Source organism: Poecilia formosa, unplaced genomic scaffold, assembly GCF_000485575.1.
Source record: "Poecilia formosa unplaced genomic scaffold, Poecilia_formosa-5.1.2 Scaffold3, whole genome shotgun sequence".
Lineage (NCBI taxonomy): Eukaryota > Metazoa > Chordata > Actinopteri > Cyprinodontiformes > Poeciliidae > Poecilia > Poecilia formosa.
Window position 1 is genome coordinate 3,801,866 of NW_006799942.1, and position 18,156 is coordinate 3,820,021.

Consider the following 18,156-nt stretch of genomic DNA (forward strand, 5'->3'; position numbering starts at 1 on the left):
ATCACAGTTTATGAAGTTTGATGTATTTCGTTTGTTAGCAAAAAATTCTTAAAGATAGCCTCTCTAGTGGTTTGTTTAAAACTTTCGAACCAGTTTGGGAACCACATGGGAACCCTGTGTCTTGTAACGTGTCTCACGGCAAAATTGTTTTAATGAGTAGGAAACCTATGCAGTTCGAGTTTATGTCTGTTTACGAGTGGGCTTTCATTGGAAAACCGTGCAGGATAAGACTTGCTAAATTAGTCAGTGAGAACATTATATTGTGCTGACGTCACGGTTTAGATTTACTCTGTTTGTAACGTCACTCATCTGGTTGGACAAGAATGCTCTGGGTTGGGAGCTGGAAACTTTGACTTCTCCGCCTGATGAGGAAGAAGAAAGGGGCTTAGGTCGGGCCACAAGTTAGAGGAGCAAGACTGGAGGCCTGTAATTTAGGAAAGGGTCCATTTGAGGGGGATGGGTGTCTCGATACTGACATGAGCTGGCATCTGTCCTCGTTCATTTCCTTCCTTTTGTCTGTTCTTTCGCCTCTGCTGTGATGAATTGGGAGTTTTCTACTTCCTTCCTTCCATTGCTCCCACCCTCAGTTGCTCTCTTGTGCTCTCTTTTTCTTTTCATCTGCCCGTGTCTGTCACTCCTTCATATTTGCTATCTTCCCCCTTTGGCGTGACAGCTTTACCATCCTTGTCATGTTTGCGTATTATCTCTGATCAGTGTTGAGTTCAAGCCCACACATCAGCTCTGGTTGCCAGCTCATGTTTTTGAAATGTTGTATGCAGAAGGATAGATACTTACATTTAAAGCAGAAAAGAAGAAACTTGTATTAAAGATGTGCAACACTAATGTTTTTTTTTTTTTACTGACTGAGCAACCTGCAGTGTTTACTAGAGATAAGGGATGTCCATTGTATCATTTCTCTTTAGCAGGAAAAATAGGTATATTCCAAAATATACCCTGTTATGTAGTGGTATAACGACAGTATTCTATTGGATGGTAGGTGAGGTTTACATTTAGAACATTTTTTGTGTTTTAGGTTTTTGCTAAATATTTTTTACTCGTTTTTGATCAACTCAAACTGTTTGCATGAGAGACAAGGGATATTATAAAACCGGCAAATAACTGGAGTAAATTATTTCTAAGTCTGTGCAAAGTTAATGACTCAAGCCTTGGCAGCGATCATATTGGATTCTGAAATCAAATGAATCCTCAGCACATCCAGGAATATATATGTAACATATCATCTGAAGGATGTACCATTTGATGACATGAACTGGGTGAAAGTTGGATCTGACAGAAAAAGGAAACATGCCTTGAGAAGAAATGTGTGAACAGAAGGGGAAGCTGGTCTGAAGGACCTCAGAGCAAGAGAGTGGAAATATATCTGTGTGTGAGAGGTGTTGAGAAGGCTTTTAAGAGAGGAATTAGAGCAGAGGTGTAAAGAGTGTCTTCTGAAGATTGTGTTTATGATTTGTTTGCACTGGGGAGAAATTGCACTCGTTGGAACTCTCTTTGATTTAGTCTGGCTTCAAACCCTTACAATACTGACTTTTGGAGTCTTTTGGATCAACCGCTGTGTAATTAAGACAGGGGAAATAGGCAATTTAGACCTTGTCTGTCTTTTTCTCCTTTACTCTTACAGAAAGTATGCAGACTTGGCTGAAAATTTAGTGCTCATCACATCGTGTCACTTCACACTCCTTCTTATTGACCTGGAAGTAATGCAGAGAGAAAAGGCTGTATGTGTATAAATAACTGTGTGCAAAAATGCATGTGAATAGGCATGTGTGGCTGAAGGCTTACGGGCAAAACCGCATGCAATCTTTTGTTCTCTGGATTTTGTCTCTTTGGAGGTAAAAGAACCCCCATGTTGAGTGCTGTTTATGATTTCTATTAGACTGTGTGGCTTTGTTGTTGTCCTGCAGTGCAGAAGCGATCAATGTGAATGTGTTTACGTGTACACGTCTGCGGTCATGCAATCTTTGTCGTCCCAGCCTTCTCGTACATGTCAAAGAGTCATGTGGATCTCACATGCAGGTCACTAATGTACTGAGAGGGTAGGCTCTATTCACTGCAGCAACTTGGGGTCCAAATAATAGCTTGTGTCCACTCGAGAGATCAACTCCCAGGAAATGGACCCATTGACCTAGATCCAACCACTTCTACTAAAGAGACTCAACTTAAATGGCATATATTGACATCCTTGTCTGGAGTCTCAATAGGCAGCAATGTGAGGACCCTTTTATGTTCACCCAGTGATGGTTAAAATGGGTGTACATGTCCCTTACAAAACCATCTGATTTCTTAAAATGTATTTCATGTATTATGGTTTGAAATGAACACAGAGTGTACAGTCATGTTCTTCTTTTAGTTTGTTTTATTTCAATAAAGATGTTCCACTTTTGATTAAAAAAACAAAAAAACAAAAAGATGAGTTAGGAAGATTTTTTAAAATAAAAATCTGGGTATATAACCAAATGAGAAAAACATGATTTTCTTGACCGCTTTGCAGTAAAGTGCCACTTACCTACCACTGAGGTAGTTTTAGTACTTTACATAAAGCTGAAGTATGTATCTTTTATAAACAATGCTTTTTTTCATATTTGTTAAAACTGTGACTATATTGTTACAGTATGACACTTTGAGATTTTTTTAAGGGTCATCTGCCTCATCTTACCGTAAACTGCACCGCACAGTGGAAGTTATAACAAATATGTAAAAACAAAAAACACATTGTTTATAAGTTTATAAAAGTTACATAATGCATCTTCAAAGTTGAGGATCTTGCTGAATAATAGATTTTGCGACAGTGTTTGATTCCGCAATATCTGCTTTATCACTGCTTTGTATTTATAAAGTTTTAACAGCTTAACTAATAACAGGGTTCTTAACCATTTATGAGTCCTTCATGAATCTTACTGTTGAGGATTTTGACCTCTGTTGCTGGATTTTCTTAACTGATCACTATAGGGCTTCGATCAGAAAGCACCCTGGTCATCAGGGTGTTTAAATGGTTTACTGAAGAATTACTGACAGGACGGTGCAAATAAATTGAAGCAGTTTCTGAAAATACAATAATAATACAGATTCAAATTACTATTTAAAAATTAACATCAGTGAGCAAACAAACCTTAAATATCAGCATTAATTCCCTTTCTAAAGCACTGTTTAAATTTGAATGATGCAGAACAGCACCTGGAATCAATCTATTTCCAACTGCCCAAATCTCAAGACCAACAGCCAAATACAAAGACAGTTTCAACACTAAATCCCAAACATTAAGAGCAAAACAGACATTCAAAAACTATAGAAACACACTTGCGACCAAGAAGCACTGTCAGAAGTGACAACCAACATCCACACATTCTTGACACATGACTAACACCACAACGTACATCGTCAATGACTGCGGCACCAGTCTCAACAGTAAACAGCAAACAGATCGACTGAACGTCAAGAAGAAGAAATAAACGGAACAAACCTCCTTCCAATAAAAGGAACCACTTCAAAATAAAAGCATAGACATGAGTCATTGAAGTGCATGAAGAATTAATAACACTTACTGTAAACCAGTTTTGATTTCCTCACAGAAAGGCAAGGTGCTTTCAAGACATTAAACTTCATATATCAGTGTACATTAGCGTTGATAATCTAAAGTGTATTTGTTTTACAGTCACAAACAGCAATGGTTGTTGTACACTTCCTCTAGGTGCGTCGTTGATCCTCAAAAAGCAAATAAAAAGCATTTTGTGCAAAAGCAATACAGCAAATAAATGTTGCCTGACAGAGTGAGTAATTTACTGACTGATGATAAGCTGAAATACTCAAAAACATCAGCTAGGATTTCAACATGTTGTTTAATTCTGTAGTGCACTCTGTGACATAATCACTGAGGTGGATTAATGTTTTTAAAACCTTTGAAGAACACCCGTTTCGCAGTCTGGGCGTAGGTCATTCTCTGAATTGGTCACACCTTCATGCATGAGGACATTTTTTGTTTTTCTGTACGATGTAAAAATGAAGTGAGAAAAGAAGGGTGGGTCTCTTCTGTGAAACAATCATGTGAAAAGTGATGCAAATTGTCCCTGAGTGAAATCTGCTTTATTTCACACTTTAAACATTGGGGAATCTGTTTCTTCTCTCTGTAGCTATGATGTTTTTTTGTTAGAAAGCCCAGAACATCTTGTATTGTCTAGTCATGTATTTGTGAGCGTAAAGCACAGAGAAACAGCTGATGCTTATTTGTCACGTTCTCACTGAGCGCTTCTTTCTCCCCTCGCTCCCTGGGGGGTATAGTCTTGTCTCTCTTTATAGGGGGGCCACTCTGTTTGCACTTGCTGTTGTTGACTCAGCTGCATGGATGCACTGAGAAAACTTCCCCTTTCCTTATCCCGCTCTTCCCCTCCCCCACTTCCCCTCCAGATCTGCTCTGTGCCCATTTCTCTGCTATTAACATGTTTCACAACCTCACCAGCACCTTTTGTCAGGTTTAGTCACTAATGGCTTAGTTTATCTCTGTAACTTTTAATCTTTCATTTTCTCTTCCTTCCACAAAGCCTCTCACTTGCCCCTTGATGATTAGGGATTTTCATGCCTCAGTGGTAAGCTTAATTAAGAAAGTGCTGGTTTATGTATTATTTACTTCCCACTGCTTAACTTCGAGAGCGCATTCAAAATAATACACTAATCATGCATCGCAGTATTGCAGTGTTCATAATAATAATTCATCAAACTACCTTTGGTCCACTGTGACTGCAAAAGCCAGACAAAGGTGGTATTCCTTTAATAGGACATTTTCAGAACCATGATTTATACAACTACTTTTGCTAATTTTGTCAGAGTTTTGTTTTGAGTTGCTATTAATAGGTAATTTGAATCTGGATTAATGGAGAAAACATGATTTACATTAAAAGAGGTGAGAATTATTTCAGTGTATGCTACAGCTCTAATTGTTTTTTCCACAAAAATAAGATAAAACAATTATTTCAGTAGAAAGGTGTAGCATTTCATAAGAGTGACTGTACCAGTAGTAGTGCAGTAGCTCTTTTACTCATGGAACTGCTTCCAATAACTTCATAAACAAGTCCTATAAGTCAAACACAATTCTTGACTTATAGGTTCCCTATCCCTATCATGAATTTTTCTCACAATTCATGATTGTGAGAAATCATGAATTGTGATTTCTCACAATTCATGAGAATTGTGATTCTCATGAATCACAATTCATGAGAATTCTCAAAAATGGGATTTCTTTTTTATTTAATTTTTTATTTACAAGGCACCTCTTCTTGGTCTCCTTCCGGCACATATTTGTACTGCAATTGCACGGAGAAATGTTGAGTGTTATACTTTTTTCTGTCATGATTTGTTGCTTCTTTTTGTTCCTTTGTCAATTTAGCATAACTTCTGTGTGTATATTCCCTTAAAAATTTAGATATTTAACCCAACTATGAAATTTTCAGAAGGTTGTACCACTTAAGGTTCAGATAAAAGAGACCTATAGGTCTACTTCACTAGCCTCTTTTCTGCTAAAAGCCAATGCATTTCTCCTGCCCTTGTGCCAGGTATTAACAGCAAGCATATCCTCACAGTTTCGATTCACATATCTGCTTCGTTTAAAGTCATTGTAAACACTTAATTGATGCTGACCATGCTAAAAACAAGTTTTCTTCTTTCATAGCAGCTTCCGTGTTGACTACATTGACTCAGTAGAGTTAATGTATGACATGTTTTTGAGCAAGCATTTGCTGATTAGAGCTGATAATGTGCATTTTTTCCTGATTTACTTTTGTTCATGAATTCGCTTTACAAGGTTGACAACTATTTGTATATCATACATGTGTAAAATGTGCAAAATCGAGAACAGACCTCCTTCAGGTTTGTCTTAGAAGTTTCTTCAGAGTAATCATCCGTATAATGTTTTTACTCTCCTGTCATATAAGGGCCACTATATGAACCTACAACAGTTTCACTGCTATATTTTTGTGACTCTTCTGTTGTCAGTGGTTAACAAGATCGATAGTTTTGTCATCACATGCCGCTCCTTAGGGTAAACTTACCACCATCAGTACATGAGTGAAAATTTCAAACACAAACATACAACACAGGCATTACAAACCTGAGCAGCTCTCCCCTGATAGTCTTACAGCCGCTCTGTCTCTGACAACAAATCAAACCTGTTCATATCTGCCCTACTTTGAACTGACACAGCATCTATCTCTATCAGCCCCTCAGGACCTATCAGGCCCACTCCACATCTTTACCTCTCATGTTTCCTTCCACCTCAGCACTCATCAGTCATCCATCTACCTGTGGCCCGTCACTCGACTCCACCATCAACCCACTGAATTAGCAGCCTCTCGTTCCCCTTTTAGCACCGTCCTCTGTTGATTTGACTCTCTTGTCTCTGTCATCCCATCCCCCAGTTCCAGCCTCCCACCTCTGTCTACCTTTGGCTCAAACACGCTCATCCCTTGTACTCACCCACTCAGCTGCCCTGTTATTTCACCCCCCCGCCCCATCAGTTCACACAGGCCCGGTCTGAAGTATTACCTGCCATTTTAGTTGCATCTATTCCCATCTGTGTGTGTCAGCATTGGACTTCAAGGTGAAGTAAAATTGATTTATCTTTTGCCTAAATCACACGGCTATGCCAAAACAACATAGCTGCCTTGTTATTATGAAGTTAGCTACTTTTTCTTTTTACCACCACAGCACTTTTGAACGGTTAGTGCTTGGATCATCAACTTGGGGTGTTGGATATGAAAATTAGCCTTCGGATTCCCTTGATGCCTGTTAAGTAGGATCATGTTACTATTGCAATGTCTCTAAACCTAAAAATGAACTGCAGAAACAATTGAATCATACTTAAAGAGGACTTTTGATCTCAATGCATATAAAGTGTGACTTCTCTATGTGGTTAATCATAAATTTCACATAAGCTTTCAAAAGTTAACAAGTACAAAAATGACTTTAAAGTATCTGGAAATAAATAAATACAAATAACAGAAGTAATTACTAGGGGATACACAATATATCTCCCACTTCTATGTTTGCAGTGGAAAATCACAACATGCATATTCAGTTGATTGATTTCGATGCCTTATGAGGTGATTGTAATGTCTGTGCAATCAGTGCTTCATCAGGAATTATTCGTTGATTGAGGACTGGTAGAAGCAGGAGAAGATTTATTAATATTTAACAACAACAAATGGTATTTTAGCATCTACAATTCAGCCTGCTGATGGATTTCCGGTGGTGTAGTACAACAATGCAGATCTGCAGAGATTTAGTTGAGACTGACATTCCCTGATCTCGACCTTGACTTTGTCGTGTGTAAGATCCTGGTGTTAAAATATGCATCTTCAGGGGTTTTCGGATCTCGGAATGCTCACAGGGACTTCTGGTAGTTCATGCTCTGCTGTGCTGCAGCTGTGACTGAGTTAAACATTAAAAGCTACATACATTCATTGACTCTCTCTGGCGTTTCACTCAATAAAAGGCCTGTGGAAGGAGCCGTCTTCTTTAAAATATGGTAATCCCAGACTGCAGCAAGCTGCAGAGAAAACGCAGCTAGATTCTGAGGTAAGAAGCGTACGACGTAAGCTGCTAGAGAGGCAAACGAGAGACTTTAATGAGGTTACTGACACTTGAGGAGCCAACTGGAATAAAATGACTGGTAGTTTAATTCAAATGCATCTCTTTCTCACTTACTTTGTCCCGAGTTGGCACACTGACCCAAAATCTAAAATGATTTTTTCTACTTTTTGGGTTGCAGATTATGTGTAGCATTACCAGCTATCTAATTCTGTGTTTAAGCTTCAATTTTTACTTTTTATTTGGCAATATTTGTGTTTTGTTCAACAAACTCTTCATCACCATATCTCTGTTTGGCAATGGCAAAGAAAAGGTCCCAGAAAAATATGACAATCTTCTCATCTCAATCCACTTAACTTTCTTGTTTTGATTCAGAGAGAAAATGTTCTTTAGGGAAGTAAATAATCACTTATCTTTAAAACAAATGGCTTGATTTAAGAAGCTGCTGAAACTTGTGCTGGAAGGCACATTGTATGTGTCTCTCCGTCTGTCTGTCTGTCTGTGTGTGTGCTGAAGCTAAGAGTGGGGGGTAGTGGCGCGTGCCTTGTCAGATCCCAAAAGGATGAATAAGAAGCTAATCTCTGTCTTCCAGGGAATTCTGTGTCTCAGACAGTTTTCTCTCAGAGGATCTGTGGGAGTGCAGTGGAGCGTTGTCTCCCATGTCTACAATGGGGATGTTTTCAGAGCACTGCCTGTGCACAAGATAAATGCATTTCCTCCACAAACATGAACAATGCACCCACACACTCTACATAGGTATACACATAAAGGCAGGTGCTCGTGGTTAGGTCTCTGATTCTTTTTTATTTATTCTTTATTTATTTGGAGCACCAGCGCCTCTGTATCTACACACCTTTCACAGTGTGCTCATTATATTCAAAAGAAAACGTGCATTATTCCAGGCTTGTGAGTGTGTACAGGTGACTTCAGGAAAATAAAGAAATAATATTCTTTGATAAATAGAACTTTTTTGTCACATATCTGATTCCGCACTATGCTAACTTAGCCTCGTTTTCTCCATCTAGAAAGGTTCTGTAGAAAGACGACTAAAGACAGTGTGAGGGATATAAAATGTTAGGGCAGAAGTCTCAAGGAAATTATTACATTTTTTTTCTTAATTAATTACATAGATTTTAACATGTTAAAATGTCAATGCAATTAATTGCTCTTTTTTTAAACATACAAAATTTCTAGCTGGCACTTTTGTGTTTGCATATTTCTGGTATGCCCATAAATCTGACACAAAAGCGACATCCGCAAACCCAGGTGTTCATTTTTTCTTCCAAAAGCTGCGTGATAGGACACTGGGAATGATGTGGTGTGCAAGTTGTGCAAAAAGGAGATATCACAGAAGCTATTCAGACCTAAAATACTATCTCAGTGCAAAGCATGTTACAGCAAGCAGAGACATACCCATCGCTAATGTCAGGGGCCACTGTTCATATTTCTAAAGAAGAACTTTTTCAAAGAAGTTCAATGAATGATCTGGGATTCCTGAAACACTTGAAAGTTGAATTAGTATTAGAGCACTTTGCACTATTCTGATGTTTGAATAACCTGAATAACAGATTAAAAACAACAACTATCTTATAATTAGCAGCAAAAGGGATTTTTCAATTGAGAACATCGCTTCTTTTGTCGATGTGTAGTTTTTGATTAAAATGCAACTAATTGTGGACCTCAGAACATAAGTTCAACTTTTGAGTGGTTTCCAAGCAAATGTTCTCATTGCATGGAATATTATATATTTTTTTCTTCTCTCCATTTCATAAAATAACACTGGGAGTCAACATACTAATGTTGAATAGTTAATTAGTCAGGCAGGTAGCCAGACAACAGTTGGCTGCTTAGCTTGCCAAATGTAATTTGAATTCTCTACCTCAGTAAAAATGGGAATTTATGATTATTTAAATATTTGCTGCTACCAAAAATACTTCCAAACAGCCAGCTTCATCTTTCTATTAATTTTGGTTAAACATTAGTTGGATTGTAACAAGTCAGAGCAGTAGGAAGGAACATTGGAGTGATTTGGATACCTTGGCTTTAAACCTTTGTAATGTCTTGAAAGTGCAAGCAAACCAGTACATAGTTGGGAATTAATAGCTAGAAGCCAAATAACAAAAACAACAACAAAACAACTAATTTAGACAGCTTGTTTTTCTATGATAGCTAAAATGTTCCTCACAATTTGAACCACAGTGAACATAACTGTTTTTATTGTCATGTCTTTAGTAAAGACTATAAAAAATGTACTAATTGTTATGAAAGTGGATGCATTTTACGTTTCATCTGCAAAACTCCACTTTTTCCTCTGTGTTTGAAGAATTCCCTGAAGATCCCACAAATATTCCTTGACAGTAAAAAAACCTTTCAGCTTCATTTTATTTCTCTGATAAAATATTATATTTTACTTGCCAACGTGAGTTGATTAAGAACAGGCAGTTGTTGTTACTGAGGTCAAGTCGCATGACCTCAGTATGTGACTGACCTCACATACTGATTTTACTCAGCTCAAATCTAACCTGAGTGAGACAGTGCTGGTTACTGGAAGGTTAGATTTGCTGTAATTTTATGCCAAATCCTATAATAACACAATATTTTGTTAGCAAGTACACACAAGATTTTGTTGCTGTGTTGTGTAATAATAGAAAAAACTGTTTGATTACATTAGATGCGTCATAGTGCGATCCGTGCCATGACAGCCTCATAATAAACGCAACAACACAAGTTTTGTTTATTCTCATTGATGCACAGTTGTACAGTAGAGTATCCAAGCATACGCTGTTTGAGTCTGCAGAGCTGAGATGTGTGTCATGTCAGGGTGGAGCTGGGAGAGACAGGTGGAGAGATGAAAAGACCGTCGGGGGGGAAGTTTAGGGTGTGCCTGCTCTGTGACTGTTCTGACAAGCTTTTGGCGTTTTTCCAAAGAGTGAGTGTATGCGTGTGAGGTGAAGAACCTGCTCACATTTCTCTCTGGATTGTGCAGGTGCGTGTGTGCGTGCTGCATTGCATTGCATCGCCGTACGCGTAACAGTCTGCTTGCCCGGGTGTCTGTGCTCAGGTGTGTGATAGATGTGAAAGCGTATAGGTGTTGATGATTCTTTAATGAAACCATCATGTTGTGGCAATAAGAGCCTGACAGCTCCGACACAGCGGTGCTTTCTGACACCTCCTGCCTGCTCTGTGCGATGCTCTGCTTCTTCTTTATTGTTCTGTCTCTTTTTAACACCTGGCTGCTGGTGATAAAATCTGCGAGGAAAAGTCAAATGTAAACTTTAAAATGAAACGAAACATTTAGTTGTGTGTGTGTTTTTTAAAGTGTTCTCCCAACTTTTCTTTGTCTTCTCTCGATGTGTCAGTCTGCATACTCGTCCCTAAGTGAGCACGTCTGCATGATAATGATGCTGTGGCTGCTGTTGCGCAAGCTATTGTGCTGATGCACTCCCTCCACGTGTTAATATACTGCGAGAAATGAGAGGCTGAGAGAAAGAGAGCGAATAATTATCTTTCCCCTTTTGTCTCAGCTCCTTCAATTAAGCCTGAGGATAGGCAGACAGAGCACATGTCTACTTATCCACTTAAACCACACAAACAATAGGACCCCCCCAGTTTTTCTCCTGCTATCTCTCCATCTTGTCTTGCACCACTTTCTCTTCTCACCTCGTCATAATAAAATTCTATTTTCAGTGCTGAATCCCAATATTTCCCCCCCTCTCTCATCGTCCTCCCTAGTGCGATTCGCCTAGAGCCTTGTTTCACCTACCCTTGTTACCCCTCCTCTCCACTTCCCATACCTTGCTTCGGGGCATAAGGAGAGGAACGATGGAGAGACAAAACATTTTAGTTTGCACATAGCCAGAGAAAAGAAAACACTTTGATTTCCCCTGTGTGGGGCTCCACTTGATTTATTTTTGTGTTTCTTTGGCCTGTGTATGTTTTTTTTTTTTTTCAACCTTCCCTTTTCTAGACTGAAAACCAGATTTATCTACATGGATTTGCAACAATCCATGTAAATAAATCCACATATAATCCATATATATATATATCACCATCACTAGCTCTGAAACTTAAATACACCCTTGCTAACAATTTTATTTGTTCAATGGTGTGCTTCCAGCTGTAGCTGTTCAGCCGCTAAGCACGATCTGTCTTTGCATAAATCATTATCATTATTTAATTCGGTTATTTTCAGAGGGTGGGTGGACGGCATGTGGGCTGACTTCATCAGAGCAGATGAAACAGAAGAGAGATGAGAAACAAAGGGCAAAGTGAGAGGAAGAGGAGGAGAATTCTCAGGGTCCAAGTTGAGCTTATATAAGTACTTCTCAAGGGCGGGGTGAAATGTGCTACAGTGGTTAAGCTGAATCAGATAAATACTCATCCAGTGCCTTGTAAGCTCATTAAACACTATTTTGTCACTTTACAACCTCAAAGTGTTTCCCTGAAATCCGATGAGATCAACACAGACTCAGCTAAGTGGAAAGAAAATAAATTAATAATAGGTTTTGAATTTTATTTGACTAAAAAAATCATCTAAAAAGTGAGTCAGCGCTTCGTAGATATGCCTCTACCAGTTTTGTGCATGCATTGACTGGCGTGTGAGCAATAATCCGAAGTCTAGCCGCATATTCTCAGTTTGATTCAAACTTCCACAAGTCCGTTCTAACACATATTATTTAGTCTAATCAGACTGAGTTTCTTCTCTTCTCTTGTATGTTCAGGATTGCTGTTCTACCTGAAGCTGAACCTCAAGTATTTTCCAGTTTTAAAACTGGTTTTCTCAGAAATGGCACTGAATTTAACTCCATCTAAGTTTCTATCGACTCTCACCAGCTCCCACGTCCCTGCTGGAGAAAAGTATTCCCAAACATCCATTCTGATACCGCCACCATGTTTCATAATAAGGGTAGAGTGTTCGGATTGTCTCATTTTCTCAAAAATCTAACAAGGAAGATTTAATGTACTTCTGTCTCAAATAAATAAACAGTGTTTGATTACAAACAATAATCCCCACTTATAACATTAATAACTGGAGTCAATTATTTGGAAAGGGCAATATAATGTATATTCATATCAGCACCGTAGACCAAAATAGATAAAAGAAACAATTGTTGTTTTTTTCTTTAAAAAAAGAAGATGAAATATCTGCCTAAGCACCATGTGAAGCTGTCATACAGACCATCAGCTGAGGGCTGAGGGCATACCATCTGCCTTCAAACGGATAGATTTTTTAATATCTCATACAGAATATGTTTTTCCTCTATTATCATATCTATCTTATTTCCCTTGAGAATCATAGTCAGATCAAATAATTGTCTTGGCACCCTGGAGAACAGCATAGTCCAGCAGGTCCTGACCATCTACACTGTCCAAATGAGTGATGCCATTATGAAGATTTGCCAAATTTATTTTAGAAGAGCAAAATACTTAATCTGCCAACTGGATATAGGTCCACATCAACCCTCAAACAACTGTGCTTGCACTTTCGTGACCTCCAATCATTAATGCATAGAGCAGTGTGGAAATCGGAACCCAGCAGCTAAGGGCTGGTACCAGAGAAAATTAGGTTGCTTTGGCAAGGATCAGTATTATTCAGTAAACAGCGTGTATGGGTGAACACATTTCTTTGTCAGCTGGGAGACAAAGGGGTATTTTCCCAAAATGTTTCATGTCTGTGCATGCCTGCTTGGTTTGGGGTCGCAAGAGTGTGAGGGGAAGATCTCAAAGAAATTCTAGGTGTGTAAATGAACACGGCAGCTTTGAAGTTTGTGTCTCATTTTCAGCTTTGGTCTTTGTTGGTTGTCTTCTAGTAATCTGTCTTATTGAGACAATGAGTTAGATTTCGTAATTTGATTTGAAAAAGTATCCCTTTTACATACTACTTTTACATATCGTCTTCTTTCTAATGACATCGTTTAGATCATTAAACACATTAATCTCAAACAAAAACATCAGAAAATACAAACTGCATTTCTCAAATGAGGATTTGATTTAACTAAAATTATATATGTATTGATATATGTCTGGACTTGCCTCAATCAATCCAAATCCTTTATTTAGATTTTTTTTCCTTTGAGCCATTTAGAGTTGGACTTACTGGTGTGCTTTCAATCACTGCCCACTTAATAACCCTTTTGCGGTTGAATTTAAAGTCATGAATTGATGTCCACATAGATGAAATCCTCCAGGTCCTGAAATATAACAGCAACCCAAGATTTTTACATTAGGTTTGTGTTTGAACTTCTGGTGTTATGCTGTTATTTTTAATTCTGTGTTAGTTTTTAAGCAGATGTAAAAGGATGCACAGCATGCAAAAAGTTTCCAATTCTCTGTCATCAGTCCAAGGAAACTTTTCCTAAGGGGTGAACAACTTTTTCACAAGAGCTCAGCCCTCAGCTGATGGTCTGTATGACAGCTTCACATGGTGCTTTAGGCAGATATTTCATCTTCTTTTTTTAAAAGAAAAAACAACAATTGGTTTTTCACAAGAATCTCCAAGAAGAATCTTGAAGATTCTTCATTTCTTAATATTGGAAGTCCTTTTTGCTTACCATCTTTTGTCTGAAGCTGAAATGCCTCTATCTGTTCTTGTTTCTTTTAGGGCAAAGTGTTTCCAGCATTTGAGCCTGTTTAGACCATGTTATCGGTGGAATATCAAATCCCAGTAATGATGGGAAGATGGTGATCCGGTTCCTGAAACACAGGTGAATACAAGTAACTTTTGTTGCTTCGTAGATGTTACATTTTTATGAAGAAGCCTGCATAGAAGATTTTCCAGCTCAAAACAGAAAAAAAAAAATAAAATTGTTTAAAACTTTTAGTGTCCCTCTCTCTCTCTTCACAGCTAAGAGACTAATGGCGTGGGTTTGACAATGTGTGATTCACAGAGTACAAACTGATCTGACAGCAGCTGATACAGCAACTACTTGAGCCTCAATAGCATTAAATAGCATTAAGCCTTAAGCTTATAGAAGCACAAATATTCTCCTACAATCAACAAAATATGCCCTAAAACCTGCTTTGTTCACTTTGTTGAGAAAATAAATTTAATATAACACAGTTGGATGCAATTCAAACAACTTGTTTTAAAATTTGGGAATTTTAGAGTTAGACTTTTTTTTCTATTGCATAAATTAAAATAAAAATAAAATCAAGATTTTCCCATACAAAAACAGTATAAATAAATTCTTGCCACAAAACATGTGAAAGCAGCACATTTTCGGTTGACGTTCTCTTTAGATCTCTGTCAGTGTTGGACTCTTCTGTGCAGTTTTCCCGTACGTGCCGCAGTAACCAAATCAACTGACTGTATCTGATAACATATGGCTTAAAAAGCTGTAGGGGACTTTCCAGCTCACTTCTGGGCGTACTTGATCTCCAGTCTTATTTGAATGACAGTTAAAGTATGCAAAGCACGACAACAACTCATGGTGTTTAAATTTAAGTTATTAAGCGGGTCATGGAATTGTACTTGCCCTTGCTGAATGCTGTTTTTATGTACAGTCACCATAAACTCTTGACTTTTTTTGCAGTGGACAACTATTAGGGGTTTGTCGTTTATACTCTTTACAAGAAATTAAGAAAGTATGTGACATACTATATTAATATGATTGTAAAATTAAAAAAGAAATCAACATTTTCCCTGCCAAAGGTCTTATCCTCAGTTTTGTTTGCTCGGTTTTTGAACATTAGAAGGATCTGGCACGCTAGTTCTGTAGTGATGTCAATGAATTTGTTTAAAGCAAAAAAAAAAAACATTAGATAGAGCAAGCACAGGCACATCTCATGTTTGACTCATGTATTTGCCTTCTGTCGATTGCATCCTCTCTTTCTCCCATCAGTTTGTCTAAAAATGTATCCTCAGTACCAAGAGTTCTTCTCAGTAAAGGAGTTTAGATTATCACAGTTGCACGTTTATAGACACGACAAAGATAGAGCTCTTGAAGATCATGTTTAAACTCTTGAATGTGTCTAATTTTATTTTTAAAGCCCAAATATGTCCACCATTAAAATCACAGAAGTTAAAACAGTAAATAAAGAGAGGCTTTAAAGCAAAGCAGAGATAAAAAAAAAATAGAAAAACACCCATGAGATGATTGATATAAAAACATTGCCACTGGCAGTATAAACTTCAGGCAAATGTCAGACTAAATAGAAAGATCTGTGACTTTTTTTTTTTTTTTTTTTTTTTTTTAAATAATACAGGGAATCAAACTCATGCAGTTGCGGCAATAGGTTATTCAACATCTTTGTTGTCCCAGCCTGAAAGGCTTGATCCCAAGTTGTCAGCCTTTGGCAGAAAACAATGTTTTTATTGAGATTGGAGAGAGTGAGAAACAAAATGTTTAGTTTAAAGATTAGATACTGGTTCCTGACATTTAACTGCTTGCCATGTGCACACAGATATTTTGAAAGTTTAGTTTGAATTCAAGAACACTTTGCTTATCCCAAAAGAAATATTGTAGGAACTCATACAAATTTCTTCAAAACGTTGTTGAGGCTAGTGATGGCTATGGACGGGAGGGAAAGAGCTCAGCGATCAGAATCTAAAACAGAAATTTTATCATTTTGCTTGTTGTTGACAACAGCATTCTGAAATATTTGTGAACGTTTAAATGAGGCTTTGCATGTTGTTCCAATCTATTTCAAGCAATTGTTTCTGTTTTGCTCAAAGATAAAGAGGTAATCACACAACTAGTAATCCAAGCAAATGTTTTAAAAGGTGCATAAATCTGAGTCATATACAGAAGAGTATCAGTTAGCTATTACAGAGAAACTCATGTCAGTAAAGAACCAATCCAACTGCTATAAGTGCCTTCACAAAACAATACTGGAGACCTATGGCCATCAAAAGATCACTACATACATTTCAGAAAGTTTTTCCAGTGTTTACCCTCACTGGACAAATGTCTCAAATCAAGTCAAGTCAATATAACTACAAGATCTGAGCTGGCCTCTACCCTACCTCTCTTTTCAAAACAAAACTGGAAGGGCTGTACTTAAATGTGGTTTTTTCCTAGGCTTTATTCAGGCTAAATCAGAAGGGAGTTAAAGCTTTGTCTTACGGTGGTTTTTCTCCTTTCTGTCCAGTTAAATCATGGGAAACGTGGAGAGTCAGAACGGAGACAGCAGTGTGTACGGCAATGAAGCGGTACACCTTTCCCGTAAACAAACATCCCGCTCGCTCCGCCTCACCAACAAGAAGTCGGTCACTCGCCGGCAAAGGCTCTCTTCGACTGCGAAGCAGGAGTACAGAAACTCAGAGACCTCCACTCGCTCTTCCAGCACACCGAGTATCCCACAGTCCTTAGCCGAGAGTGGACTGGAACTTTTCAATGGCACAGATGAGCTGGGAGAGTTTGGCATCAACCCTCACTGGACACAACGCATCTCAATGACAATGAGGCCGGACTCCTATCAACATGAGGACGAGCCCGTGGCCACGCCAACTCCTGAGACCTCAGAGGCAGACACTATTGCTCAGGATGGAGAAGAGGACTCTATGGGGGAGGGAGATGTTCCTGGGGAAGAAAGATACCTCCAAAGAATGACTGAAGGTCCCAGAGATGGAGGAACTTTTATAAAGAAGCGATCAAAGTCAGCAGACATGTGGAGAGAAGACAGCCTGGAGTTCTCCATGTCCGACCTGAGCCAGGAAAATCTTACCAGTACAGAAGACATAATCGACGGAGGAGAGGAAGAGGAGGAGGAGCAATTCACGCGTCTCAGAGGGAGTGTAGGTAAGGACAAAAAAAACAAAAAAAAACAAAACGTGGACATAAAAGACTGCTTTTTGCATGTATTCTGTCACTGTCCAGTCCTGTTTCCTTCCACACTAACACCAAATTTTATGCTTTCAGTTTCAACCTCCATGTTCTCATTTGTAGGTGATATTTTGTTAGATATGCATATGTTTTACCAGAATTAATCATAAAAATATTTCTTAGAAGATGTAAGCAGGAGAGACTGATTGCCTTCAGAATGCAGGCAATGAGAGGGGAAGGAGGTGAGAAAATCATAGGCACTGGCTGAGAGGGAAAAATGATTTGAGACACTGTGCTGATTAAAGGTCCATTGCTATCCATCACTTGCAGCAGTTCAGTTAATCACAGGTTTGTTAGTTTAACTGGAGCCCTGCAGGAGCTCAAGCAGTCCAACGTGACATCAGGCAGTGGCTGTCAACTTAACTGATGAAGGCTTAAAGGGCTCCCATAAGTGGTCAGATGGGTCAGCATAATGTATAGGCTTCGTGCATTCACACAAACACACCCGCGCACACACACTTTGGCAATCATGATTCGCAAGACATAAGCTTGCAATGCTGAAGTCAAATACAGGAATGAACCCTGAAAGTGCAGAACCTTGCAAAATAGTTGACACCCTCTGAACTTTTCACATTTTGTCTGGTTGCAACAATAACCTTCTTCATCTATGTATGTTAAAGATGAGCTAAATACATCTGTGTTTGGAGGTTTAATGAAAAACATTAATGAACAAATTACATTATGAAGGCCAAAGGACACACCAGACAGACCAACTATGCATACAGGTCAAAAGCTTTGG

At 38.4% G+C, this 18,156-nt stretch overlaps 1 protein-coding gene across 1 annotated transcript in view; it reads left to right on the plus strand.

The window, feature by feature from the left end:
• The window catches only part of tiam1a (TIAM Rac1 associated GEF 1a), a 62,901-nt gene that overhangs the window by 4,737 nt on the left and 40,008 nt on the right, over positions 1-18,156 (plus strand). Inside the window, exons 2-3 of the mRNA XM_007555595.2 lie at positions 14,195-14,297; positions 16,684-17,333. Of these exons, the coding sequence (XP_007555657.1) occupies positions 16,691-17,333 (643 nt within the window). The 5' untranslated portion in view covers positions 14,195-14,297; positions 16,684-16,690. The remainder of the gene's footprint in view (positions 1-14,194; positions 14,298-16,683; positions 17,334-18,156) is intronic.